The 27,739-nt window shown below is 59.7% G+C and overlaps 1 protein-coding gene across 6 annotated transcripts; it reads right to left on the bottom strand.

Moving 5' to 3' along the window:
- Window positions 1-57: 57 nt before the first annotated feature.
- On the bottom strand, window positions 58-27,403 carry TJAP1 (tight junction associated protein 1). Of its 6 annotated transcripts, XM_055135598.1 has the most exons (11): window positions 27,350-27,402; window positions 27,058-27,159; window positions 7,054-7,150; window positions 6,253-6,370; window positions 5,141-5,169; window positions 4,458-4,619; window positions 3,291-3,357; window positions 3,059-3,088; window positions 2,324-2,431; window positions 2,160-2,243; window positions 58-1,620 (listed from the first exon to the last, which is right to left on the bottom strand). In XM_055135598.1, the coding sequence occupies exons 4-11, from the start codon at window positions 6,349-6,351 to the stop codon at window positions 508-510; spliced, it is 1,692 nt and encodes a 563-aa protein (XP_054991573.1). In that variant the 5' UTR covers window positions 6,352-6,370; window positions 7,054-7,150; window positions 27,058-27,159; window positions 27,350-27,402; the 3' UTR covers window positions 58-507. The 6 variants fall into 6 exon arrangements, with proteins under 6 accessions (XP_054991573.1, XP_054991575.1, XP_054991574.1 ...); XM_055135600.1 differs by lacking the exon at window positions 27,058-27,159 and having other exon boundaries at window positions 27,350-27,403; XM_055135599.1 differs by lacking the exon at window positions 27,058-27,159 and having other exon boundaries at window positions 6,253-6,413; window positions 27,350-27,398.
- Between the last annotated feature and the right edge of the window lie 336 nt (window positions 27,404-27,739).

Genomic DNA, 27,739 nt, shown 5'->3' with positions numbered 1-27,739 from the left:
CCGAGTTGATTTTGATATGCCCCACACCCCAAAACCAAGCCAAACCCACAGATGAAGTCATACAGGTAAAATAGTTTTATTTCATTTTAAAATAGTCATTGATGTGAAAATTTCCCCGAGGCTGGGTGTAACAGTCTAGAGCCGAGTAGGAGAGGGGGCCAGGCCTCCCGGAGAAGTGCGTGAGGCCCTGGTGTGCCCCCCTCCACTCCCTTCCAGCGGGAGGAAGGAAGCGCCAAGGAGAGCCCTGAGTAGACGCCTCCCGCTCCCCCAGGGCCACCCTGGGCCCCGGAAGGCCACAGCACGTGCACAGGTGTCTGGGAGGGGGAACACGTGGGAAATACAAACTGGAGATCAATGACCCCCAAAAAACAAACAGGAGAGCCCCCCACAGGAATGCGTGGCTGAGGGGGGATGCTGCCCTGGGCAGTGAGGAGGAAGGGCCTGGAGCCGCAGCCGCGGGGGGGAGGGGCAAGCCCTGTGGTCAGGGCGTCCTCGGGGCAGCGGGCACTAGTTGAGCAGGTTGCCCTGCTCCTGGGCCTGGGTCAAGCTGTCCTTGCGGTGCAGGTGATGCACCCCCATCCTCTTAGGGCTGCGTGGGGGGCGGCTAGGGCCGGGGCGCGGCCAGGCTGGAGTGTCAGCGGAGGCGGTGCCCGGCCCCTGGTCAGTGTTGCCACAGCCATCACTGGGCAGCAGGCTCTGGCGCTCCTCCTCGGGGCTCATGGGCAGGTTCAGCTCTTCCGAGTCGTCCTCCCCGGGAAAGCCGGGGGCCGCGGTCTCTGTTCGCGGGGAAATGAGCCCAGTCTTGGGGGGCAGGGGAGACGCGTCCACCTCCTCGTCCCCGTGGGCAGGGCTGGAGGCAAAGTGGCGCTGCAGCTCCGGGAGCGCGTCCCGGCCAAAGGCAGTGCGCTGGGCCACGGCGGCCGGCGGCGGGGTGCGGTCCACGAACGCCCGCTGCCAGCTGGCCAGCAGGTCCTCCTCGGAGCTGGCCGAGCTGGCCGGGGCACTGAGTGTGGCAGGGCCAGGGCTGGGCTGGTGGTGGGGTGAGGACTGGGCCGAGGCGGGGCCGCTGCTGGGCCCTGGGGCGGGCCGGGCCTGCTCGGCGCCGTCGCCCACCAGGCTCAGGGAGATGGCCTGGCGGGTGGCGTAGGTGCAGTTGGGCAGTGGGCTGTTGCGGGGCACGCGCACCTTCTCCTCAGAGAACTCGATCACCTTGCGGCCGGGGTACAGCGGGTGTGGCGGGGACGGGGTTGGGTAGGGGCTTAGCTTTTCACAGGCTGGCACAGGCAGCTCCTCTTCTGAGGACGCCCCGGCGGGGCCCAGAGAACGGCACTCCCCGTTGGGCTGGGGGGCGGGGCTGCCAGGGGCGGGGGGCGAGGCTGGGTCCCCCGGGGCGCCCCCACTCATGTCCACGTGCACAAAGACATCCTCGGCCAAGGGCTGCCCGGCGCTGCCCGACTGGGCCGAATTGAGCAGCAGAGACTCAGGCTTCTCCAGCACCCGGGCGATGACCGACGTGGGCACCACAGCCCCTGGGGCTGGGCTGCTGGCAGGGCCTGGGCTGGCTGCCTCCTGGCCAGTGTGCAGATGCTTCCGAACCATGTCCTGCAGCTCACAGGGCAGCTGTGGGAAGAAGCGGGGGAGAGACGGGAAGGCGCCTGCCTGAGCGAGCCTGGCTCGGCCCCGCACAGCCCCACACCCCTTTCCTGCCTGGCACCATGCTAGCGGCAGGGTGCAGCCACCTCTGCTCCCGGCGGCCCAGTGGGCAGCGGTGAAAGAACTCAAAGCTTTTGAGGTACACAACCAGATTCTGAATCCGGAAGCAGGCCCAGGCGCGTGTGCAAGCACACGTGGACTCCCGCCTGCCTGCAGGGGCTTCCGTCAGGACCAGGCAGTGCCCAGTGCCTGGGCACACCTCGAGACCCTGGGGTCTAGAGCTCAGCCTGGCGGCAAGGGGGTTGACAGGCCTCGCTAGTCCGCCCCTCACTGTGGCTGCCCCTCCATCCTGAAGCCTCTCCCTGCCTCTGCTCCACAAAGACCAGCAGGACCCACGTCCCTGAGATGAACCCCCAACACCCAGTGTGGCATCTGAGGGGCCCCGGGGGGAGAGGAGGACAGCAGGGCAGAAAGAGGAGGCGCGGGCAGCAGAATGGAGCACTCACATCGGCAAACTTGTGGTTCCGGAAATGGGACTTGTTACACTTGAGCAGCTGCACGGCCAGGTTGCAGTCCAGCCGGTATCGCTCCTGTGGACACAGACCTGGTCAGAGGTGGGCCCCGCCCCAGGGAGCAGGGCTGGGCCGGGAGGTCCCCCCAAGGGACACACATTGAGCTCCTCCAGTTTGTTGATGGTGTTCCTGGCCTCCAGGAGCTTGTTGGTCAGCTCCACGATCTCCCAGTCCAGCGTCTTCCTGTCCATCTCCGCCTTCTTGATCTGGGGCAGGAGACTTGTGGTGAGCGGTCACCGCCCGGCCAGCCTGCCCGCCCCCTCTGCCGCCTCCCCAGTCCCCAGACACAGGAAGCTACAGGTGCTCGGGCAGCCAAGGCAGATGGAGCAGAGACAGACGGACAGACAGAAGGAGACCAGACACCTCCCCTGCTCTCCTGGCTGGCTCAGGGACGTCTGCGCAGGCCCTGTGGCCGCTGGACACAGCAAAGTCAGGGCCCCACCTTGGGAACACAAGGGCTCCAGGTCCCGAGTACCTGAGAGCCGTCACCACATTCCCAGGCCCTGAGCACGGGTGGTGCTTTCCAAGATCAAACAGGGCAGATGGGCAGAGGGAGGAGGGGCTGGGCGCGTGGCAGTGGGGAGGGGGCACCTGTGATGGGCTCCGGCAGGGAAGGGAGGGGCTGCAGGCCCACAGCCCTCTCGCCCAGGGGCTAGCGGGTAGGGCTGGGGACACACACATCTGCCCACGCCCAGGGCCGTCCCCCAGGAGGGGGACACTGACCACAGAAGGAAGAGGAAAGGAGTGGGCAAGAGCCAGGACCCCGGCGACCCCAGACCGGAGCTGAGGCGGCGGCCAGGGCAAGGGAGAGAACACACACACTCGGACGCAACTGCAAAGATCCAGCTGTGGCTAAGAGAGGCCTGAGAGGGGCGCACAGCAGCGACGTGGCAGCGGGGAGACGAGGAGAGAAGAGAAACAGTGTGAGCGTTAGGACGGCGCCCCGACACAGACACTGCGTCCCGCCCAGCCGCCCGGGCCCACCCCCGCCCGCCGCTCCCCAGCCTGCCCCTGCCAGCCGGGCCGCGGCCGCAGCACCGTGCCAGCCTCTCGGCCCCCCGTTACCAGTGTGTGCAGCTTGTCCTCCAGCTCCTGGTTGGTGCGCTGCGAAGCCGTGTAGCTGTTCTGCAGCCTGCAGGAGGAAAGGCGGGCCCAGGTCACAGACCGCTCCCTCCGTCCCTGCAGGGGGCCACTTGCGGCGGGGGTGGCACCAAGGGGACATTCAGGGAACCAGACTTGGGACCTGCCACCTGAGTCTCACCCCAAGCCTGCCGTTCTTGCTTTTTTTGCAGCCTGTACCACATGCACTCAGACTGGACTGGAGCCATAGCACAGTGGGTAGGGCGGCTGCCTTGCACGTGGCTGACCTGGGTTCGATTCCTTCATCACTCTCAGAGAGCCCGGCAAGCTACCAAGAGTATCCCTCCCGCACAGCAGAGTCTGGCAAGCTACCCGTGGCGTATTCGATATGCCAAAAATGGTAACAAGTCTCACAATGGAGACGTGACTGGTGCTCTTGAGCAAATCAATGAGCAACGGGACGACAGTGCTACAGTGCTACCATATGCACTCAGGGTCCACCACGCTCAATGCTCGGGGACACCCCAGCACAGCTCAGCAGAACACAAGTGCAAAGCACGTGCTCCGCCCACTGAGCTCGCCAGTCCCAGGTCTTGTTATTTATTAGTTTTTCTTTTATTTTGGGGGGGAAGTTGGTTTGTTTTAGGGGCCACACCTGGAGAGGCACTCCTGTCTCATATGCTCAGGGACCCCTCTGGGCGGTGTCTGAAGGACAACATGGGATACCAGGGATGGAACCGGGGTCACTGGCATGCAAGGCAAGTGCCCTACCCGCTATACTATCTCTCGGCACCATCATTATTTATTAGTTTTGGGGTTATGCTTGTCTGTCTGGGGGGGCCAAACCCAGCAGAGGGATCACTCCTGGTGGGGCTCGGGGAACTGTTTGGGGGCTCTGGGGACGGAACCCAGGTTGGCTTTGCAAGGCTCCAGCCCGGATCTCATTCTTCACATCAATGTTCCCCGAGCTTTCCCCGATCACGGCCACTTTCTGTTTCCCCTCTGCGGCTCTGTCCCCTGGCTGGCACCCGTCTCCCTGATGGGGTTTCCCCCGAGGGTGCTCAGACTGCTTGCCGACCCTGCCGAGCCCCTGCCAGAACCTTCTCCCCAGGGCCCAGGGGAGGCACGCAGTGTCCCGCCACCACGCCACACCTGCGGAACTTGTCCTTGAACTTGTCCAGCTCCTCTCGGCTCTGGCCCAGCTCCAGCTCCAGGCAGTCCTGCCCGATCTCCAGCTCGCGCTCTAGGGCCTCGGTGCGCCTGGTGGCGGAGGCCAGGCGCCGGCGTAGCTCCTCATTCTCCTGCTGCAAGAGCCTGGTGGGGCCGGGGCAAGGGCAGAAGTCAAGGGCAGGGGGTCGTCAGAGAGCCAGGGCAGCCGGGAGGCCCGGCTGGGCTCCGCCTGGGGTGGGGAGGGCTGAGGACACTGCGAGCCCCACTTGCTGGAGGAGGCGAAGACAGGGCGAGAAGTGGGGGAGTCCCCACTGTGGCTCTGGTTTCAGCCACAGCACGATCTGGCTTCTCCATTATTGATCCCCTGGAACCCAGCCCACAGCTCCCTTCGGCGGAGGCCTCCGGGCAGGGAACAAAGCGGCTGCGGGTGGAGGCAGCTCAGTGAGGCCAGGTCCTCCAGAGCCAGCCCCCTCCTAGCGGCCGCGTTCTCTTAGCGTCCCGGAACAAACCTTTCATCCAGAAAGAGTGTTCACAGCACCAAGTCTCCTCTCTGAGTGCCTAAAATACCCTACCCTGGAATTTAGCTCTTCCTAATCCAAGGCAAGTCCACAGATAGCTCCAGCCTCGCCCGCCCAAGCCGAGGCGTCTGTCACGCAGACACTCACCTCATCCTCTCCGCGTCAGTCAGGGCCTCCTGCAACAGAAGAGCAGCGTCGTGAGGAAGGCTGTGCCCCGTGCCCGCCCAGCGGCCCACCTCCCAGACAACCCCGGGCCCGCCTGATGCCCTGCCAGGATGGAGGCTGTGGAGGAAGGCCCACACAGGCCGAGAACCCTCTCCCTGGCCCGCTGGCCGCACACTCCCTGTGCCAGGCACCCAGCCCATGAGGGCTGCGGAGACCCTCCGAGGCTGGGGAGAGCGGGAAAGGTACCCAGCTCCTTTGGGCCCACGGCCCGCACTTCCAAGCAGCTCCCGAGCCCCGACAAGCTCACAGTGCAGGGGCCAGAGCTCAGCCCCCCACAGGCACAGCAGGCACACAGTGGGCAAGAGAGGCCGAGCTGGGGCTGGAGTGATAGCACAGCGGGTGGGGCGTTTGCCTTGCACGCGGCCGACCCGGGTTCGAATCCCAGCATCCCATATGGTCCCCTGAGCACCGCCAGGGGTGATTCCTGAGTGCATGAGCCAGGAGTGACCCCTGTGCATCGCCGGGTGTGACCCAAAAAGCAAAAAAAAAAAAAAAGAGAGGCCGAGCTGACCGTCCTGAAAGCCGCTGCCCACGCACCAGGCCCGGCATGGCAGAGCAAGGGAGGGCCGGGAGCCTGACCCACATCAGGCACTGAACCCTCCACCAATACGCCCTGAGTCCAAGCGGGGCCAGCCCTGGCCTTTCGCACAGACTCTGAGCCCACTGGGCCACTGGACACTGAAGCTCCAGTTCTGCGCCCTGCTCCAGGCGTCACCGCGGAGGGTGGCCCAGGAGTGTGGGGAAGAAAGCAGCGTGCCTCGGCTCCTCCCCCGAGGAAGTGGGGGCCCGCAAGCTCCCGAGGAACAAGGACAGTGGTGGGGGCCACCAAGAGGGGCCGCAGGGGCCAGGGTGCGGGCCGGGGGCTCCCCTCTGATGGAGGTGTGCCTGGAGCCCGCACATCAGGACCTTCTGGCACGGGGCCAGCACCCTCTCACTGTCCCCACCGGCAGTGGCCAGGCCAGGAGATCCCACACCTGGACCCTGGCCACTCCCCTCCCCGGGAGACCAGAGCTGCCCTCCAGTAGCCCACTGACCTCTTGCTCGAGCCGGGCCCCAGGAACTTCCGGCCGTAACTCCCGGTGCTCGGGCGGGGCCTTGCGGTAGGGCTTCTTCGCAGGGGCCGCACTGCTCATGCTGGGGGCACTGCTCCGGCTGCCGACAGGGGGCGAAGAAAGAGGGGCTCAGGGGGGAGAGGCTGGAGGGAACAGGGGAAAAGGCAGGAGGAGGGCTGAGTGGCTGCCACACAGCAGACAGACTGGTGGAGTCAGGGAAGAGCTGGGACCCGCGGGTGGAGGGAAAGGGGCGAGACCTGTGGGCAGAAGCACAAGCACTGGGGGGGCACAGGATGCCAGGGCCAGGGCACTGGGGGGGACAGGATGCCAGGGCCAGGACACTGGGGGAGGGCACAGGATGCCAGGGCCAGGGCACTGGGCGGGGGCATGGGCCCAGGCTCTAAAGGGCTCAGGTCTTCACCTCAGCAGGTAGCCTGCTCAGGGGCATCTGTCCACTCTAAACGGGGAACAGGACACATGGCTACTGTGAAAGCTAAGGGTCTGCAGGGAATGCACAGTGAATCGTAGTGGGACAAACAAGGGGTGGGGGTGTGCTCAGCAGGGGCCCGGGGTCCCACCTTGGGCAAGCGAGTCCCCACGGCCCTCCACCCCCACTGCCACATTGAGCCCGTAGCTTCCCGTGGGGGATCTGCCCCTCACAGGGGCAGCCGTGCTGGCCTCCATCCCGCTTTCCACCCGGGGGACCACCTGCCTGCCCACCCGCCGCGCGCCAGCCTCCCCAGGGGAGAGGCAAGTGGTGGTGGCGCCTGATGAGGGACATACCGCGTGCCTGTCGGCAGCTCTCAGGGTTCCGCTGTCTGGGAGTCAGCCCTCGGCTCTCGCATCCCACAGCCCCTCCACTTCCTCTCGCCAACAGTTCCTGAAACCCGAGAAGGGGAGAAAGTGGAAACCAGGTGTCCACTGCCTGTCCACCAGAGCTGAAGGCCAGCCTGCCCCCAGGGACCTGGATGGCCTCTGGGGAGAGCCGGGCCGGAAGCTGAGGCCACTTGCGCTCCATCTACTCCTGTCCAGCCTCCCTGGCACCTGGAAGCACCCAAGACCCAGGGAAGCTCAGGCTGCAGGGGAGAAGAGAGCAGAGCCCCAAGAAGGTGCTGCGGAGACGGACAGCTCCTGGCACTGCTTCCAGAAGGAACCCCAAGACCGCATCGGCATTTGATGGCAGTTCACCGCAGCTGGCAATGCAGGGTGGTTCTGGGAGAGATCCCCAGACCGGCCAGTGTCAGGCAACGATGGCTCCGATCACAGTTCCGACCATGGAGACTCTGGCCGAGCCCCCGCAGCCCCATCCCAGACACCTGGCAAATGTCTGAAGGCGCTGTGGTTGGACCATCACAACAGGGCCACACTGCCCCACGTGGGACCTGCCTGGCCTGTCCCTTCCTCTCAGAGGCCGACCCGGGGATGGGAGGTCTCCCGCCCCCAGTGTCCCCCCAGTCCCCCAGGGCCCGGCTGCAGTAAGCCGGGCGGCAGCAGGGGGGCAGCAGCCTCCGCGGGGACTGCAGTCACCTCAGGTGGCTTTCTGGGGCGTGCACCCGGGGGTGGGGGCTGGCGGGCTCCTGCCTGTGCTCCCACAGTCGGTCTGTCGGGACATGCCTTGGCCCTGACACGCGTCACATTCCAGCAGGGCCCCGGGCGGGAAGCAGGAGCGGCCTCCCTCTGTCTGGGCAGCCTGCTCCCTGAGAAGCCGGGCGGGGACGCGGCCACGAGCCGCCAACGTCCGCCCCTTTGATGGGGAGGCAAAACGTGTCCCCACAGGGCACCGGCGGCGTGCCGGGCCCGCTGACTCCCTGCGCAGGAATCCGGGCGGGCGGGCCTGTAAGGACAGCACATTCCTGAGCTGTCACCCCACAGGTCCCTAGGGTCACCCCTGCAGGGGCCTCCGGGCGTCTGGGCCCCTGGGTCCAAGAGCGGGGGTGGGCAGGCGCCGGAAGAGGGGCAGAGGCAGAGACAGGAGAGCGAGTTACTCAGCTGACTTCTGAACAGAAACCAGCCCGCGTCCCTTCCCCTGGCCCGGTCAGCTCCAGGCACCGGTATGGCCCCGCTCTCTCCTGTCCTTCCTTCCCTGGCTTTGCCTGCCGGGGCCACACTCCTCGGGACACTCCAGGTGTGGCCGTGCCCATAGGAGAGCAGCCTGGCGCCTCTCTGGCCTACAGCACCAACACGCTGGTGCCCAGCAAGGGGAACCATGCCCACTGGGGGACACAGAGGGCAGTGTCCTCTCAGGAGAGTCACCAGGTGCCTGCGGCATCCTCAGCTCCAGGTCACGGGGGGACACTCTGCCACTCCCTGCCTGTGACCACAAGGCTCTGGCTCTACCCCGGCATTAACAGAGCCGGGCCACTGGGGCCCGCCGTGCCAGGCTGACCTCGCGCTGCGGGGTCATCCAAGATTGATGCCCAGCTCCAGAGGGCTCCCTGAGCACTGCCTGGAGGGTTCCCTGAGCACTGCCTGGAGGGATCCCCGAACACTGTCTGGAGTGATCCCAGAGCACCAAGGCTGAGGTGGCTGAGAAAGTAACAGCCCAGGGGTGGCAGGGAGCAAACGCAGCCTCTGCGGGACGCCTGGCCCCCAAGCTAGGGCTGGGGGAGGCAGCAGGAAGGCCGTGACTACTGCAGTCTCCATGGGCACATCTCCTGTCCCCAAGGCTCCCCCGCCCTGTGCAGAGAGGAGGCGAACCTGGGAGTTGGACCGCCCAGAAAAGGCTTCGCAGGCCACTCTGGCCTCTGGACACCTAGTAGGCCCAAGTGACCTGCAAGAAAATGGTTCTTCCAGAAGGTCCAGACAGGGATGCGCCCCTCTCTGCCACAGGAACAGCTGCGCTGGGGGCAGGAGGCGTCCGGCTGCAGCCTGGCTGTCCCGCTGCTGAACACGCCGCCCAGGAAGGCAGCAGGCCGTGCCCACTGCCCCTCCCTTCATGGCCCTCCATCCCTCTGCAAAAGGGGTTCAGAGGAGAGACCCTCCTGGGCCACTGGGGCAGGAGAGCTGCCTAGTGCTGTGTTGCAATCTGCCAGTCGGCCCCGCTGCCTGTCACCGCCTGCCCCATATTAAACACCTTCTCCTGCTCACGGCCCATGGGGCACGATTAGCTGCTTCCCAAGAACAAAGTCTACTCTCGTCAGAAATGGAACTCGGCACGCAGAGCGCCAGGAACCCGCTCAGCCGCTGAGCACAGAGCCGAGATGGGAGAGCGGCTTGTGCCAGAAGCTGGCCGAGGGGCCCACTTACCACAGGGGCCCTTGACCTGCCAGGGATCCCACCAACTCCCCTGCGTGGCTGCGGAAAGGTGGGTGTGGGTCACCAGTGCGCCGCCAGGTCCAGGGTCCCCACTGCCGCAGAAAGGGAGGAGCGGGGCCAGGAGGGACCTCCCAGACTCCAGACTCTCCAAATCACTCACCTCAGCCCTCCTGCCAGCACCGCCACGGACACAAAAGCACAGAGCCAGTGACAACCTCACACTTCCTTCCGCCCAGGCAGAGGGCAAAGGCCAAGGTGCAGGAAGGAAGGGCGGGTCAGGCCCCTGAGTCTCCCGGGGCTAGGGGAAGCAGGAGGCTCCCACCCACTGCTTATCGCAGCAACCCTGGCTCCCCGCACCGATGTCTCCTCGGTGCTCCCCCCGTTCAGCATTGCCCCCTCATTCCACTGGCCCCCGCGCAGCTGCCAAGCCCCAGAGCCCTACTCCCACGTCACCCACACTCTAAGAAATGCAGCCCCGAGGTGCTACAGCGCTTACGTGTGTGACACCCTGAGTCTGATCTCCCCACCAAAAGAAAAAAATTTCTGATGGCTGACATGCTTTGCATGTCAGCAAGCCTTGGGTTTGCTGACACGCAGAAGCCTTGGGTTTAAGTTCTGGCAATGAAGGACCACCCAGCACCATTCTAGAGTACCACCAGGCCTACCTGGACGCCCCCCCCAAAAAAAAAATTAAGAAAGTATGGCCCCAGGGACTGATGCTGTAGTATAGCAGGCAGGGCACCTGCTGTGCAGGTGGCCGAACACATTTGATCCCTGGCACCATACAGGGTGCCCGAGGCGCTGCCAGGAGTGAGCCCTAAGTGCAGAGCCAGGAGTAAGCCCCGAGCACTGCCAGGCTGGCCGCAGGAGTTCATCTGGACTCCAACTGATGCAGGCAGGTAGGTAGGGAAAGGCCCTTGGCAATGAAACAGATTAACAAAGTCTCTGGGAAGGAGAATCCTGAGACTGACCCACCCTATGGATACAGAAAATAAACCTGATAAGACCTTCAGCAGACCCTGAGGAGGTTGGACCCCTCCCCATGAAGTTCCTCAAATTCCCTCAACCTCTCCGTTAATCTGATTAAAATGTGATCCAGCCTAAAGAAGACCATCACCACTCCCAACCTCCCTGGTAACCTTAGCAACGGACTTTTACCTGGGAAGAAGCCCCCACGTGGGGGCAGGTTGGAGAAACCCTATAAAGGCCACCTTAAACAAAGGAAGTGCGCGCATATGCTGCCTGAGCCCATGTGCTGCTTGTGCCCACTTGGCCGAGCACATGTGGTGCCCGAGCACATGTGTCACCTGCATCTCCCTCCATGAGATGTGTACTTTCATGTTTTCGTGTCCAGTGCTAGGATGTGTGTAGAGCTCTCTCCATCTTCGGAGGAGCCCGCATTCTTTCTTGAGCGCGTTACTCCTACTGGTTTTTCTTTTCCACTTATCCCTTCCTCCTTCCCTAAGACCTTCTAAATAAAATCTGCTACTTCACTGCCTGTCTACTCCTGAAATTCTTTTCCGCGAGCGAGACAAGAACCCAGTAACCCTGGGTCCTGGGTGTTTGAGGCGGTTGGAGAGAAAGTGACCGTCTTTCTCCTCCCTGCTTCACGTAAGTCACCCGTGGGGCCCACCGACATCACAACCACTCCCAAACCTCTCTGTTCCCGGTGGTCACAAACTCAAGTCTTTAACTCAGACCTGGAATGGGGAATCCCTCCTTCACCAGTCCAAGTGAGTGGCCACTAATACAAGCGAGCAGTCCAAGTGAGCGACCACTGCCGCCCCTCAGAAGCGAGGACCCCGGGCCTCCTTACAACACCCCCGCTGCACAGTGAGCTGCCTCCGCGCCCTCAGAGCCTGGCAGGGCACCAATAAACCCAGTCCCTCCTGAAGGCCTGAGCAACCGTGAGGACAGGGTCTGATCAGAGAGGTCTGGCACCAGCCCTGCGAGGCACAGCCCAGAGCCCACAGGGCACAGCCCAGACCCTATACGGCACAGTCCAGCCCTGCGGGGCACGGCCAGGACCCTGCGGGGCACAGCGCTGCCCTCCAGGTCTGGCTGCTCTCGAGCCGGGAGATCCAGGTTCTGCCTCCCGGGGAGGCCCAGCAAACACACACCAACCGCTGCGAGGCCAGCCAAGGAGCAAAGTGACCCTGGAGGACCCCAGCCCACTGCACGCACTGTGGCCTTTCCCTGTGACGATCAGTGAACAGTGTCAGCCCCCCTCCCACCAACATCCGTGTGGACCAGGCCTCAGCAGCCCACCCGCCCGAGGTCCTCCTCCCGCTCGCCACCAGGCCCTGGTTTCCGGCACGCAGCTGTTCCCGAGCTCCAGGAGCAAAGCCCACAGCAATCCTGGGCGCGTGGCAGGCAGGCAGCCAGCAGCCCAGGGGGCAAGATGCCAGCATGTGCCCACACCAGGCCTGCCCCCAGCCCACTGGCAGGCTCTGCCTCCCCCTCTTCAGACAAGGTGCCTGCGCCCTGGCCCTGGCCCCCTGGCCTGCTCCCCGTGGAACGGACAGGCAGGTTTTCAGACGCCAGACCAGAGGGGACCTCTCCCGCCTGGTGACCCTGAGGAACCCGTGCTGGTGACCCGAGTGTGCGCCCCTGGTGCCCCACCTGAGCGAGCACCCGTGGCGATCCACCTGGCCTCTGAGCCAAGCAAACACGGAAGCCCACTGATGCTGAGCCACACAATCCAAACACCAAACCGCACCTCCCCCCCTCTCCCCCACCCCTGCCGGGCACAGAGCACAGGCAGCAGCCCGCCCCAGTGCCCCACGCCCCTGCCTAAGGAAGGGGCAGGCGAGGGGTGGCCTGCCTCAGGGGCCCCGACCAGCCATAACGCCCCTCCAGCTGGCCGGCGCCCAGCCCATCCACAGGCGCCTCTGCCCTCTCCCGCGAACCCGGCCACCCCGCACTGGGCGCGGGCCGAGCAGGGAGAGCCCTGGCAGGCCTCACGGGCCGCAGAGCCAGGCAGACGCATTACCTGTGGGGACCCGGGGGCCCAAGCAATCAGCCTCCCTCCGCAGGCCAGGCCGCGTCCTGTCCAGGCTCGCACGAGGGGAAGTGGGGGCTGCCGCGTGCGGGAGGGTTTGCTGGCTCTAGTCCGAGGCCACGCCTTGCGTGGGCCCATGGTGGGGTCCCAGGCCAGGTCCTCACCCCTCTGGCCCCACCCCATGCCCTTCCCAGGCTCTGCTGACTCAAATCCACAGAAGCGCCAGCCCAGGAAGGGGGGGGGAAACGAGCCCTTTTGTTCCCCTGGGGGCTCCAGCCGCCCCCCACCACTCCAAGGATGGCCTTGCTCCTCTTTGCCCTGAGGAGGGGAGCTGACCACCCAGAGGGGCCCCTTCCCGCTCACGCAGCTGGAGCCATGCGGTGACAGGGATGGTGACAGAGACCGAGGGGAGGGGCGGTCTCCCCCATCTCCCCTCCTCCCAGGCTGGCAGTTGGCTAATGCACAGGAACGCGCCGGCTCTGGACCTCAGGGCAGGAAGGGCAGACACAGCGAGGGCAGGAGGGGGCAGTTGGGCTCCCAAAAGCAGGTCAGCGGGGGGCCGGGTCAGACTCCCAAGGTGAGTGTCCTCTCCCCCAACAGCGTGGCCTGGGGGCAGCCTGCCTCGGGAGCTGCAGAGAAAGCAGCGGGAAGGCCGAGGTCTGGGTGCCCGCGAGCCCACGGGTGGGTACCGCCCACCCCCTGCACAAACCAGACAGGCACGATGTGGTGCCCCCTGCACTTGGTCCCTGGGAGCAAGGATCTCTGGCGGGCAGCTGAACGAGGGCAGCTGTGGGGAAGGGGCCTCCCTGGCCTCGCCCACTCCCAGCAGGCTGCCCTGTACCAGCAGCGGGGGCCCCCCCCACCCCGCCCGCAGGCTCCCTGGGAAAGGACGAGCAGAGAAGGGTTGCCACAAGGGCGGCATGGAAAGCACAGGACAATGGGGCAGTGTGTGACCTGGCCGCCAGCAGGGCGGTGGAGGGCCAGGATGGCCCGATGCCATCTTCAGCGGCTGAAGGACCAGGGGCTGGCTCTTCCAAGGCACTGTGGCCATCCCCCAGAGCTGACGACACCCTTGGAATGAGCTGGGCTCCGAGAGAGAGGCTGGCATTTCCAGTCTTCCCAGAAATAACAGAAACACTTTCCAGAAGCTTCCAGAACTCCCCAGGGGAGTTATTCCTGAGCTCTCACTCAGAGCTCTCGGCAAATGCAGTCACAGTGATAGGGTCCTAGAGACCCCCGTGGGAAGCGAGGTGGGACACTATTGCCAACACCGCTGGTGCTCAGCAGAGGAGAGCGGGGGTCAGTGAAAGGCTGCAGATGACCAGACACCAGGAGAAGAGGGAGCGGGTCCACCGGGGCCCAGGCCTCGGGCAAGGGTTAACTCGGAAGGGAAAGTTCCCAAAGGCTTCCAAGACCGTCCTTCCTTGGTCGCCAGATGCAGAGCTCAAAAGGGCCTGAGCAGATTCTTCCTGCAGCCTCTGATCTGTCCGGGAGACTGAAAAGGCAGGGGCGGAAATGACGGTCCGCGCGCTGAGGGCCTGCTCTGAGAACCCCAGCCCAGCGCGGCCAGAAGTACGGCCACTGTTGGGCTTCTCTCCAAACCCTCACCCACAAAATCCATGTCAAAGGCACCCGCTGAGACGGGCTTACTCTCAGAAGGCAGAGCAGCAAGTGACCTGGCTATTTCCAGGTCTCAGAAACCAGGGGCCCTCGGGGCTGGAGTGATAGCACAGCGGGTAGGGCGTTTGCCTTGCACGCGGCCGACCTGGGTTCAAATCCCAGCATCCCATATGGTCCCCTGAGCATGGCCAGGGGTAATTCCTGAGTGCAGAGCCAGGAGTAACCCCTGTGCATCGCCAGGTGTGACCCAAAAAGCAAAAAAAAGAAACCAGGGGCCCTCTCTGGACCGCAGCAGAGGCTGAGAAATCAGGTCACGGGCGCAGACGTGCGGCTGCCCACTGCACGCTCACATTCCCCCCGCTTCCTAGCCAAAGGCACGCCTAACAAATCCACGTCAGAGTGAAAAGCCTCGGAGGGCTGGAGAAACAGTGCAGAAGGTGGCTGCATCAGCCGCAGCCCTGGCTGACATCCCCAGAGCCACACTGTGGTCCCCTGAGCACCACCAGGTGGGCCCCAGCCCACCCCCCAAAAAGCCCTCAGTGAACCCAGGTGCTGCTGCAGTGACACCCTCTAGAACTCACCTCCCGGCCTCCCTCCCAGGAAGCCAGCCCAGGGGAGCCCATCTGGCACTGGGCAGGAGCCTGGAACCAACAGAGCCTTCGATGGCAATGGAGCTCCAGCCGAGGGTGGCCCCTGGCAAGCTGAAGGGCCCTGTGTGTGAGCGCTGAACTTCACTTGCAGGAGCTACCGGGTAAGGCGTGTCTAGAAGTGTCATTCTCAGGGTGGGGATCTAGGACAGGGGTGAAGGCTGTCCCCAGCTGGACCTCGGCACCCCATATGGCTCCCGAGCCCCACTAGGGGCCATTCACCCCAACCCCGCCCCCAAACCCATAAATGTCATTCACACATAGAAATGTCACTCGACAAGGAACAGAACAATGACTCCAGGGCCGAGGAGAGCTCAGTAATAACAAGCAAGACTGAGCTCAAACCCGGCGCACATGGTCTCCCAGGCCATGGTGGGTGCAGAGCCGTGGGCCCCCAAACTGCAGGGCCTGGGCAGCACCGCGTCCCAGGCCCAAACATTCCCAGTCCAGTCCAGCTCGGAAGGGTTCGACCCCCAGCATGCTATGTGGTCCCCAGAGCCCTACCTGTGATCCCTGAGCACAGTGCCAAGAGTAAGCTCTGGGCATAGCCAGGTGTGGCCCCAAAGCCAAAGACAAACAACAGTCCAGTTCCCTGGGCAGAGTAGCACCGGAAACAGCACCTGGGGCCGAGTGATAGTGCAACAGGTAGGGCATTTGCTTTGCATACAGCTGACCCGAGTACAATCCCCAGCATCCCATAGCAACGCCAGGATTAATTCCTCAGTGCAGAGCCAGTAGTAACCCCTGAGCATCACTGGGTGTGGCCCAAAAAGCCAAAAAACAAAAAATAAAAACAAACAAAAAAACCCAAGCACCTAGGCCCCCTAAACAATTGGCAAGAAGTCCCCCCTCAACCCACCCCTGACAAAAACAATAGGGGCCAGAGAGGTAGTCCAGGGATTTAGGTGCCTCTGTGCTCGGGGTCGACCTCTGTTCAATCCCTAGCACCACATCCTCAGTCTGGACAGTCTGGACCTCAAACCGCAGCCCTACCCAACTCAAACTAGAAGGGGTCTTGGTTATAGAGACCTCCCCAACAAAAAGAAAAGGGGAGGAATGATTAAAAGAAAATAATAAAAGGTAACAGTTTCCTATCTTTAGGACAAGGGCCGAAACAAAGTGGGGTTAAAGAGAGAGAAAGAGAGTGCCTTTTTGCTTTTTAAAATGTCTGTTCTCGGGGCTGGAGCGATAGCACAGCAGGTAGGGCATTTGCCTTGCACACGGCCGACCCAGGTTCGATTCCCAGCATCCCTATGGTCCCCCGAGCACCACCAGGAGTAATTCCTGAGTGCAGAGCCAGGAGTAACCCCTGTGCATCGCCGGGTATGACCCAAAAAGAAAAAAAAAATGTCTGTTCTGAGAGGCTTAGTTGCCATGTTGGGAGAGGGGTTGGGGCTACTTTCATACCCGGGCTCCCACAATGCTCAGGGGACCATTCAGTGCCGGGAGCAAACAGTGACAGTCATGTATAAGAACTCAACCCCTGGACTCTCTCTGGCCCAGAGCTTCATGTATTTTTCTGCATGATTAATACTTTACCCAAGAGCACATATTATGTTTATGATGAAACCATCCAACCCCACCCCATCCCTGTGCCACTGTGCTTTACCATCCTGGAAGCATATTCCTGTCACCGTGTCTGCTCTGATCCTCGCAGGAGCCTTTTCTGACTGACAGGGTGAGTGATTCGCCCAAACCCACCGAGAACCAGGATCAGAGTATGTGTTTCCTACTCCAGCAGATCAGAGCCTAAGAAACTATCTTTAAAGAGCCAGAGGAGGGCCAGGGCCACAATACAGCAGGGAGGGAATTTACCTTGCACCCAGCAACCCGGGTTAAATCCCCAGCTTCCCATATTGTCCCCCGAGTACCTTCAGGAATAATTCCTGAGTGCAGAGCCCAGAGTTAACCCCTGAGCATCACCAGGGGTGGCCCAAAAACAAAATGTAAATAAAGAGGCATGGGAAAGTCAGGGTGATCCTGCCCCCCATCAAGGCTGGCTTCCCGATGATGGGGCGGAGTTGGCTCTCTGTGGGCTCCGGAGTGGCCTGAGCAGAGGGTCCTCCCACACAGGGGCCATGCCCTACAGACGCCAGTCACCTTGTTCAGCAGCTGTGACTGCCGATGGCGACAAAGAAGAGGTCCCACCCCTTCACCTGTGGTCAGCACTCAGACCCTCGGAACCCCAAAGTACACAGCACAACCTAGTCCGACGGCGCTCCCAAGCTCCTCTCAAATCTCCTTACCAGAAAATGTAGCTTCTTTCCCTAGCCAGGCAGCCCTCGGTAAAGAGAGGTAACCACACAGTGCAAACCCCACAGACAAGAAGGGGAGAGCCAGAGAGATGCCTTCGCACCACTTTCAGCCCTTGGTTTTCAGTCCTGGATTCCACTCTGGTGAGACTGTGTGCATGAAGCACAGGGGCCCGTGAGAGCACTCGGCCAGATAATAATTAAGCAAGAAAATGTACAGGTGCAGAGTTCATGGCCTCGCCTAACCCCTCCTGCTGCCTTAGGGATGTGATATCAGCAGAACACAAAAAGGCTGAAAAAGAAGAAAGAGCAAACACTCCACAGGGTTTCTTCCAGCACCGGGGAAGGGAGATGGTGGAGCAGGAGGAAAAAGCCGGAGAGTGAGCACAGACACAGGGCCAGGCACTGCCTTCCCTGAGACCATCAGGGCTGACCCCTAGTCCCACAGAGGGCCCTCCAGAAAAGTGTCAGAGAGACCCAGCACTTCCTGTTCCTTCCATCATCTCTTTGCTTTTTCCCTCTCCTCTCCTTCTAGAAGAAGGAAGTTGATCTTGGTCATTCCAGCCAATGCAGTAAACAGGAAACAATTATCAGTGACAAATCCCCTCCCTTTTTGGGGGGGCTGGGGGTTAGGAGCCGCAGCTGGTTATGCTCAGAGGTCACTCTGGGCTCTGTGCTCAGGAATTGTTGCTACAGAGGCACCCATGGGAGCATGGCAGGCCGGGCCCTAACCTGGGTGGGCCACATGCAAGTACTCTACCTGCTGTGCTATCTCTCCAGCCCCTCACACCTGTTTTTCTAAAGTGATCTATAAAACCATTACTGCATACCAAGTACCAAACTTGGCCAGCAGAATCACACATTTGGTTCTGACACTTTCATTCATTCGTGTTCATATTGTGTAGTACCTCCAAATTCAAAAAGAGAAAGGGGGAAGGGGAAAACTGTAGTGTATCAAATAATCTCAATAACATATAACAATAAAAAAGTATTAAAGGGGCTGGAGCAATAGCACAGCGGGTAGGGCATTTGCCCTGCATGCGGCAGACCCAGGTTAGATTCCTAGCATCCCACAGGGTCCCCCAAGCACCGGCAGGAGTAATTCCTGAGTGCAGAGCCAGGAGTAACCTCTGTGCATTGCCGGGTGTGACCCAAAAAGAAAAAATTAAATAAATAAAACCCAAAATACAAGCTGTTATAAATATTAAAAGTAGCCACTGGGGATTTGAAAAAGAAAAAGGTGAAGCTGACCTCACCGGGGGATCATTTCGGCACACTCACTCAAGCCTGGAAGCGTCAGAGATGCTAAGCTTCCGCTGGCATAGACGCTTCCCTCAGGGGCCGGGGAGGGCAGAGGCCCCTTGGACAGGGCACAAAGTCGACCCAGGCTGGGCCCCTGCAGGTGTGAGCCCTGAGCACAGAGACAGGAGGCGTGGCCCCTAACTTAATGAAAAAACAGAAGAAGTTCACAAGGTTTTGCCACGTCAACCATGAACGCTCTTTCACCGGGAGGGAAGGCTGGGCTGGGTCCCCTGTGACCGGGACTGCTCGGCATGAGGGGGCCCATGCCCCTCAGACCTGGACCCTCTGGAGCATCCGAGCGAGAAGCCCCTCTCAAGGAGAACAGACGGGCCTCTCCCCACACAGCGCAGTGAGAGCAAGACAGGCTGGGCCAAGGGGCACCGACACTGACCCCGCAGAGCCCACAGACAGGCCCTGCTCTCCTCACTGGTCCGTCACGCGGACGGCACGTGAGGCCCCCCCCGAGGGGCAGTGGGCTTCTGGAGTGTCTGGCCAGGACTGGAGCCCCGGGCCTACCTCTGCCAACCCCACTGAACAAAGACCTGAGGAAGGACAGACCCGCAGCCGCCGGCGCCCCATCCGGGCCACACCCAACTAAGCACGCTCTGTGGCACCACTCACCAAAGCACCCCCGAAAACAGGGGCCAAGAAGTCTGACCTCCACGTGTGGGTGTGTTCCAGCAGCCGCACCGACACTCTGCAGGCTCTAAAGCACCCTGCCCGGTCACCATCTCCAGTACCGCCTGCCCAACCCATCACAACCCATCCCAGAACCCACTGCACACAGCAGTGGCGGAGAGGTCCCCAGGCCTCCTCAGGTCAGGGAGAGCTCAGTGGGCAGGGGCGCCCGAGTCCCAGTCCCAAGCCAAACACCAACCCCCACCCGTCGAGGAGAAGCCCCCTTCTATACAGACCACTTACCGAGCACGTCCCCAGTCACTGTGTTTGTTTTTGGGGGAACTGACAACTTGTGGTACTGGGGAGAGCTACTCCTAGTTTGGTGCTCAAGTGACTCAGGGGATCCTCTGGTGCCAAGGATGAATCCAAACTTCCTGCTCGTAAAGCATGTGCCCCCGCCCCCAGCCTCACTGCTTGGATTGCTCCCTCACAAGGACACTCGATCTTACTCCACCTCAAAAGTGCTCATGTGGCACCTTGAGAAATCAGACAGCTTGGCTCACTCTGCAAGGCCAGTTTCTCCCTTGAACACCATCTCCCTTGTTCATCTATTTATTTGCTTGCTATATCCACTACGGAGAGAGAAGCTGACGTTCTCTCCCGCACCCATACTTTCCTCTTCCTCTCCCCTTGTATCTTTCTGAAAAGTTTAATACAAACTATCTTGCTTTGCCAGAGCAATAGTATGGTGTGCCTTGCCTGTGGCCAACCCAGCTTCAATCTTCGGCATCCTGTATGGTCCCACAAGCACCATCAAGAGTAATCCCTGAGGGGCTGGAACGATAGCACAGCGGGTAGGGCGTTTGCCTTGCACGCGGCCGACCCGGGTTCTAATCCCAGCATCCCATATGGTCCCCTGAGCACCGCCAGGGGTAATTCCTGAGTGAAGAGCCAGGAATAACCTCTGTGCATCGTCGGGTGTGACCCAAAAACCAAAAAAAAAAAAAAAAAAAAAAGAGTAATCCCTGAGTGCAGAGCCAGGAGGAAGCCCTGAGCATTGCCAGATGTGGCCCCAAAACAACAACAAATCACAAAGTCTATTCCAGCTTGAATAAAACGAAGTCTTTTCTTATTTCTCTTTTTTAAATTGAAGTAACACTGTATTGTATGTTTTAACATGTGTCGTTGAAAATAAACATGAGGGGCCGGAGCGATAGCACAGCGGGTAAGGCGTTTGCCTTGCACGCGGCTGACCCGGGTTCGATCCCCGGCATCCCATATGGTCCCCCAAGCACCGCCAGGAGTAATTCCTGAGTGCAGAGCCAGGAATGACCCCTATGCATCGCCGGATGTGACCCAAAAAGCAAAAAAAAAAAAAAACTAAGGGGGGGAGGTGGGTGGGAATGGAGGAGTCCAGGATGACAGCTGGAGGTGCCCGGGGCTTAGGGGACCATAAGGGGTGCCAGTGATTGAACCAAAGGGAGCCACATGTAAGGCAAGCCCTATACACTGAACTCACTCTCCAGTCCACAGGAAATAATCTTTTTTTTTTTTTTGCTTTTTGGGTCACACCTGGTGACACTCAGGGGTTACTTCTGGCTCTGCACTCAGAAATTACTCCTGGAGGTGCTCAGGGGACCATATGGGATGCTGGGAATCGAACCCAGGTCGGCTGCGTGCAAGGCAAGAGCCCTAGCCGCTGTGCTATCGCTCCAGCCCCACAGGAAATAATCTTTGCAAGAGCATGGAGGGGAGACTGTGGCAGGAAGAACCTGCCCCCCATATTTCACTCGTTCAGTACGTACAGTCATATCATAAAGCCCCTAGTATGCGCCCGCTCTTCAATACATGCTGAATGCCACAGGGAACAAGGCCAGTCCCTGTGCTCAGGGCACTCAGGGCATTCTGAGAATCAGGCAACGATAATATAGCGTCACAACAGAAATAAGAGCAAGAGAAGGGCCGTGAAGGGTGTAGGAAGGCACAGGGAGGAAGGAGGCAGTGCTCCAGAGAACAACCGCAGCACGTGCAAAGGTCAGTGCTGGCAAGGATGAAGGCAGAGGGCTGTCAAAGGCTGAGTTGAGGGAGTATTACAGGCATGTGTGCCAGAGGGTCCTGGGCATCTGGAGCAACAGGGAGCAGGTGAAGGGACGAGATTAGTACATAACACAGGAATAAGGAGTGCTATGGGAAAATTCTTTTATTTCGGTTAACAACATAAAGGAAAATAATAAAGGGGCAAGAAATCAGCTCAAAATCCATTGGCCTTCAGCTTCAGCACAGCTTGAGGACTTCTACCAAAACACAAAGGTACAGACTCTGGAGATAACACGTTCTGGCACGCTGAGTGGGGCCGTATCAAGATAGAGTACATAATCCCGCGACAGTGGCTTCTGCAGGACAGGAAGAGGGGAGCAGACCGCAGACATGGGAACACGCAACGGCACACTAGGGCTCAGCTCCAGGCTGGGTCAGAATTCAGGGGGGCGAGCATCAGACCTGAGTCCTGAGCACCCCACCCCCCATCTTCTAAAATCTGTTTGGCTGCCTGGACACCTGGCGCGTGCCTACTCAGGAAGGCGGGTGGAAAGTCAAGAAAATGGGCCCCGAGGGTGTGTTAAATAGACAGGACATGACTCAGAAGGTGGGGAAGAATGACTCCTAAATCCGGGGCAAAGGAAAGCCCGTCCTTCAAACCAGGGACAGCCCTCGGCCCCGGGCTGTGAGCAGTAGTACAAACCCACTTGCTTGCCTTTCTTTCATCAAGGAGGGGTGTAGTTTATAAAATGCTCTTCCCCCCTTTCTGTATAGTTGGCTCCGTGCTTTTTTTTTTAGATTTGGGGGGGTTGAGGTCACACCTAGTGGTGCTGAGGGCTTACTCCTGGCTCTGCACTCAAGGAGCACTGTTGGAGGGGCTCAAGGGGAACAAAAGGGATGCCAAGGATGAAATCGGGTCAGCTGCAAACCCTGGGGGATGCCTGCAAGGCAAGCACCAGGCCTGCTATACTGTACTATCTCTTTGGCCCCACCTCTATCTTTAAAGGGAAGAGGACACACAAACTGCGTATGAACAGACTTCAACTGCTCGTCAGAAATGAGCCTTACGCGGCTGGCAAGTCAGTAGAGCCCTATGGCACGTGCCTTGCAGTGACTGACCTGGTTCAATCCCCATTTGGCCCCTAAAATACTGCCAGGAGTGCTTCTAAGCAGAGCCAGGAGTAAGCCAGGAGCCAGGAGTAAGCAGAGCACAGCCAGGTGTGGCCCAAAAGCAAAAATGAGCCTGACAGTAATACACACACACACACACACACACACACACACACACACACCCACACACACACACCCACACACACACCCAGGTGTGGCCCAAAAACAAAAATGAGCCCGACAGTAATACACACAGACACAGACACAGACACACAGACACAGACACACAGACACACATACACACCCCTTTTTGCAGCAAGCTGAGTGAATCCTAGGATTATACTGCAGGCCCATCCCAGGCATGAGATCGTCTGCTGAATCATGAAAAGAATAGAGTCAGCTATATACAGACAGACACAGACACAGACACAGACACAGACACAGACACACACACACACACACACACACACATACACACACACACACACACACACACACACACACACACCCCTTTTTGCAGCAAGTTGAGTGAATCCTAGGATTATACTGCATGCCCATCCCAGGCATGAGATTGTCTGCTGAATCATGAAAAGAACAGAGTTGGCTATACACAGACATAGATAGACAGACAGACAGACAGACAGACAGATACACACACACACACACACACACACACACACACACACACACACACACACCCTTTTTGCAGCAACCTGATCTTACGATCATTCTGCAGGCCCATCCCAGGCATGCGGTGCCCTGCTGAATCGGCACGAGAGCAGTTGGCTGCTGGGGCACAGAGGACTCCCTCAGTCGGCCCTGAAGATGTCTGAGGAAAGAAAGCTAAGATGGAAACTTCAGCTCCTGAGTTGAACAACAGCACAACAAACACGGAGGGTTACATGAACATACAAATTGCTGCCAGGCGTACTTAAAGCACAGTTTCCTGAGGCTAGGGCACAGCTCAGCTCAGCTGAGGGAGTCCAGGGTGTGATCCAAACACCTAGCTGGGAACCCACCTCAACACCGTGAAAAGAAACCAAAGGAGGCAAAAATTAGCTTCATGGGGCTGGAGCCATAGGACAGCAAGGAGGGCACTTGCCTTGCTGACCAAGGTTCCATCCCAGCATCCCACATGGTTCCCCCAGCACTGCCAGGAGTGATTCCTGAGTGCAGAGCCAGGCATCGCCCAGTGAGTGATTCCCCCTCCAAAAAAAATACTAGCTTCATAACAAAACAAGGGCTCAGTTTTAAGCCCAATCACTCAAGTCAGATGGTCTAGATTCAAATCCCAGTTTTGTTGCTTACTAGCTGGATGGCCCTAAACAAACTACTTAACCACTCTGACTTAATAGTTTTTGTTTTTGGCAACACCTGGCTGTGCTCAAAGACAGTTTGGGATGCCAGGAATTGAACCAGGATTGGCTGCAGGCACATGAGAACCTAAACCTCCATATGATCTCTCCAACCCATCTATTTACTCATCTATAAAATAGGAACAGTAACATTGTTTCATAGTTGTGGAGGGGCTGAATGCACAGTTCTGGGGTTAAGATACATGGGAATGGAACCACATGGCCCCTAAGTTACAGCTGAGTGCAGCACGAGAGTCACCCAAACACCCTTGGGTATGATCCTGGAAGCCCCCAGCCGCCACCATGGATGCCATGGGTAATCTCAGACCCTCAAGTTAAATGACCAGCCCAGCTGATCGAGAATAGCCAGGAAGGCTTCGAGACCCCTTGAGTATGGCCTTCAAAGTTCCACCCCCAACCAAAAAACTAAACCAGGTCATACATGTAACATGCTTAGAAAGGCAAAAGGATGGGGCTGGAGCAATACAGTACAGCAGGGGCTGGAGCAATAGACAGTGGGTAGGGCGTTTGTCTTCCACACAGCCGACCAGGGTTCGATTCCCAGTGTCCCATGTGGTCCCCTGAGCACTGTCAGGAGTAATTCCTGAGTGCATGAGCCAGGAGTAACCCCTGTGCAACGCCGGGGTGACCCAAAAAGAAAAAAGAAAAAAAATATATATATATATAGTACAGCAGGTAGGATGTTTGCCTTGCATGCAGTCGACCTGTGTTCAATCCCTGGCATCCCAGATCGTCCTCCAAGCACTGCCAGGAGTGATTCCTAAGCACAGAGCCAGGACTAACCCCTGAGCACTGGTGCTGTGCCCCCCACAACCCCCCCAAAAAAAAAAGAGTCAAAAAGAACATTAACTGTAGTCAGTACTATTACTGCCATCACTCAACTCCTGCAGATAAAGCTATGGCTCTGCAGCTTCAGAAAATCACTGACATTTGAGCACCACCTAAAATAACTTAGTGAGCTTTCCTGTGCTTAGGGGTCATTTCCGGCAGTACTGAGGAACCATGGGGTACTGGGGATCAAATGCAGGCCTCCCCCAATCAAAGCATGTGATCCAGTCTTCAGAGCTATTTCCTGACCCATTCCACAACCTTTAAAAAAACAAAACAAAACAGACTTATTAGTTTACAACATTACAGAATCCCTAGGGTACAGCAGAAGCTATGCGTACAGGCTTTCCTCACGTCCGCCACCAGAGTTCCAGTGCTGTCCCACCACCAAGGGGATATTCTTTCTACATGCAAAATCTCTACCCAAAAGCTGTGCCGCAAACCAGAGAGGTAGCTCAGAGCTCTGCATGAGGGAGGCCCAGGCTCGATCCTGCCAAGCACCAGCCACCAGGTGTGGCCTGAAAACAAACAAAACATCTCACCTCTCTGACATCAGGACTGCGGCTGGTGAGGGGCCAACATGAAGCAGAAATTAGTGCCCGATCTGAGGAGCATATTAACTAATCCGGCGTGTTGAGCCCTGTTCTAAACACATGGATGTATCAACTTAACCCTCCCAACAACCCTGAGACATTCTTAACTCCATTCCCGTTTAGATGACGAAGGACAGAGCGTGGCACATGGCCAAGCCGCAAGGGCTTGCAGGAAGCAGTTGGCTCCCAAGTCACTGACCTCACTCCCCCGTGCACTGTCCATGCTGCCTTCACCTACTGCACAAACTGGCCTGAGAGAAGGTTCTCTACCTTCCAAACAGGAGGTCAGTTAAATAGCATCAGTTCTTCAACTGTCTTGGGTTTTTTTGGCCACACCCAGAAATGCTCAGGGACTACTCCTGGCTCTGTGGTCAGGGGTTACTCCTAGCAGGGGGACCACATAGGTTGCTGGGGATAGAACCTGGGTCGGCTGTGTGCAAGGCAAACAGCCCCGATCTGAATACCATTCTATAAATATTCTCTCTGGAGCATTTGGCGGATGCAGGAAAGTGCAGGAAATGAATAGTGAGATATTACACCAATCAATCATGGTGTAAAGGCTGGTCCTGAAAGTTGCTTCACTAAGAAGCCCAATCTTACCTCTCTCTGACTGGGCAAGACCACCTATTTACTGGCCTTGTAGCTCCAGACCCTGCCCATGTTCTTGACTATCTCAAATCATGCTGTTTACCTAGTGGGGAAAATATTTTTTTTAATAAATGTGGCTTGGGGAGGCTGGAGCGATGGTACAGCTGATAGGGCATTTGTCTTGCATGCGGTCAACCCAGGTTCAACCTCTGGCACCCATATTGTCCCCCAACCCCTGCCAGGAGTAATTCCTGAGTGCAAAGCTAGAAGTAACCCCTGAGCATTGCTGGGTGTGACCCCCCCCCCAACCGAGTAATAAATAAATGTAGCTTAGGCCAAGGAGAGAACTCAAAGGGCTGGAGCACACACAGGAAGCTCTGGATGTGCACCCCAACATTGCCTCACACCTCCCCTTGCACCAGCAGGGATGGCACGGGGAGCCCCCAGCACTCTTGAGCTCCAGCACTGAACCAGCTGGCCAGCACAGCCAGGCCCATAGCACCAGAAGTGGATCCTGGGTGCCCTGAGCACAGCTTGGGAGGGCCAAGGGAGATAGGGGTGGCTGGAAGGGCTGGAGAGATAGCACATAAGGTACTTGCCTTGCATGTGGTCAACCCAGGCTCGATTCTCAGCATCCCATATGGTCCATGAGCACTGCCAGGAGTAATTCCTGAGTGCAGAGCCAGGAGTAACCCCTGAGTATCACTGGGTGTGGCCCAAACAACCCTACACAATGATTCCTAAGTGCAAAGCCAAGAGTAAACCCTGAGCACTGCTGTGTGGCCCAACCCCACCACTACATTGATTTTATGGGGGAGGAACAAGTCAGTCGCCCAGAAAAGGTACTCCATCACACTTCCACAGTGCTCCAGACCATACAGCAACTCTCACAAGCTAGGGGCAGGAAGCAACGGTATCTATGTCCCCAGAGCGGTACCCAGTCAGCATCAGCTCTTCCAAGAAGCCAGATGGGCTCTGTTCCCCCTAGTCCCAACATGTCTTCCCCCCATCTCTCACTCCCCCACCCACCAGTCCACACTTCCACGGGAACAGTGATCAATCCTCAAGCCAGAAAGCGCCAGAGCAGTGACAAGCTCCAAGAGCGGATTCGGGAGGTGGTGAGATCAGGGGACATGCTCATGGAGCACCCTGCGGTAACTTGCTTTCTCGGAGCAGAATGAATGCAGCCGACCTGGGTTTGATCCCTGGCACCACACATGGTTCCCTCCCCAGCTCAGCCGGGAGTGAGCCCCGACATGGCTGGGTATGCCACTCCCCCCAACACCATCACCTCCCTCCTCCAAAAAAGAGCCGTGCCACCGTGTATCATACACCAATCTTCACTTCAACCAAGAAGCCAAACCGACGATGCTGTGATGGGGAGAGGGAGGGAGGTACGGAGGCCCGCGGCCACGTGGGCGCGCACGGACGAAGGCGCGCGCCGGCCCTTCCTGCACCCGTGTCAGTCGGCGGCGGCGCGCCCCGGCGGCGGCACGAGCGTCCGGGAGCCGGGCAGGCGCGCCCCGCGTCCGCGCCCGCGGGTCCGGGAGGCCGCCTTACCCGCGCCGGGCCGGCCGCCACTCCGCGTCCTGCAGCAGGCACTGTGTCGCTTCCTCTCCCGGGCGCCCCGCGTCCTCGGCCGACACCAAGGCCGCCGCTGCTCTGGGGAGTGTGCAGAGGCCAAAGGGCCGCGTCCACCACTGTCCCCTCTGCACCCGGCCGCACTGCTGCCCCCGGGGCCGCCCGCGGCCCTGGCCCCGCGGCTCCCCGCCGCCGCCGCCCCTCCCGAGCTCGGGCGCCCGCCTGGCCCCGCCCTAGCCCCCGGCCCCACTACTTCGAGCCCACAACAAACTTTCCGCCGCTGCCCGCCGCTCTCAGGCCGCCATCTTGCCGCGGGGCAAGCCGGGTAGTGGCCACGGCCGCGGGAATCCCCACGCTCGGGGCGCCGCGCGTCACGGGGCGGGGACGCAGGATGGGCGGGGCCGGATTGGCTGGGGCGGGGCCCGGCTGGCTGGGGTGGGGCCGGGCTGGTGGGGCGGGGCGGGGCCTGACTGACTGGGGGCGGGGCCTGACTGGCGGGGCCGGGGCCAGGCTGGATAGGGGCGGGGCCTGGATGGAAGGGGGCGGGCTATATTGCTAGGGTGGGGCCGGGCTGGCTGGCTGGGACGGGGTCTTGCAGTCGGGGCGTGGCCTAGGCGTGGCCTCGCTCTGGAGAACCCAAGGCCCCCAGGAGTTGGGATCT

This window comes from Sorex araneus, chromosome 4 (assembly GCF_027595985.1).
Source record: "Sorex araneus isolate mSorAra2 chromosome 4, mSorAra2.pri, whole genome shotgun sequence".
NCBI classification, from domain to species: domain Eukaryota; kingdom Metazoa; phylum Chordata; class Mammalia; order Eulipotyphla; family Soricidae; genus Sorex; species Sorex araneus.
This window is presented reverse-complemented; position numbering and strand designations above follow the sequence as displayed.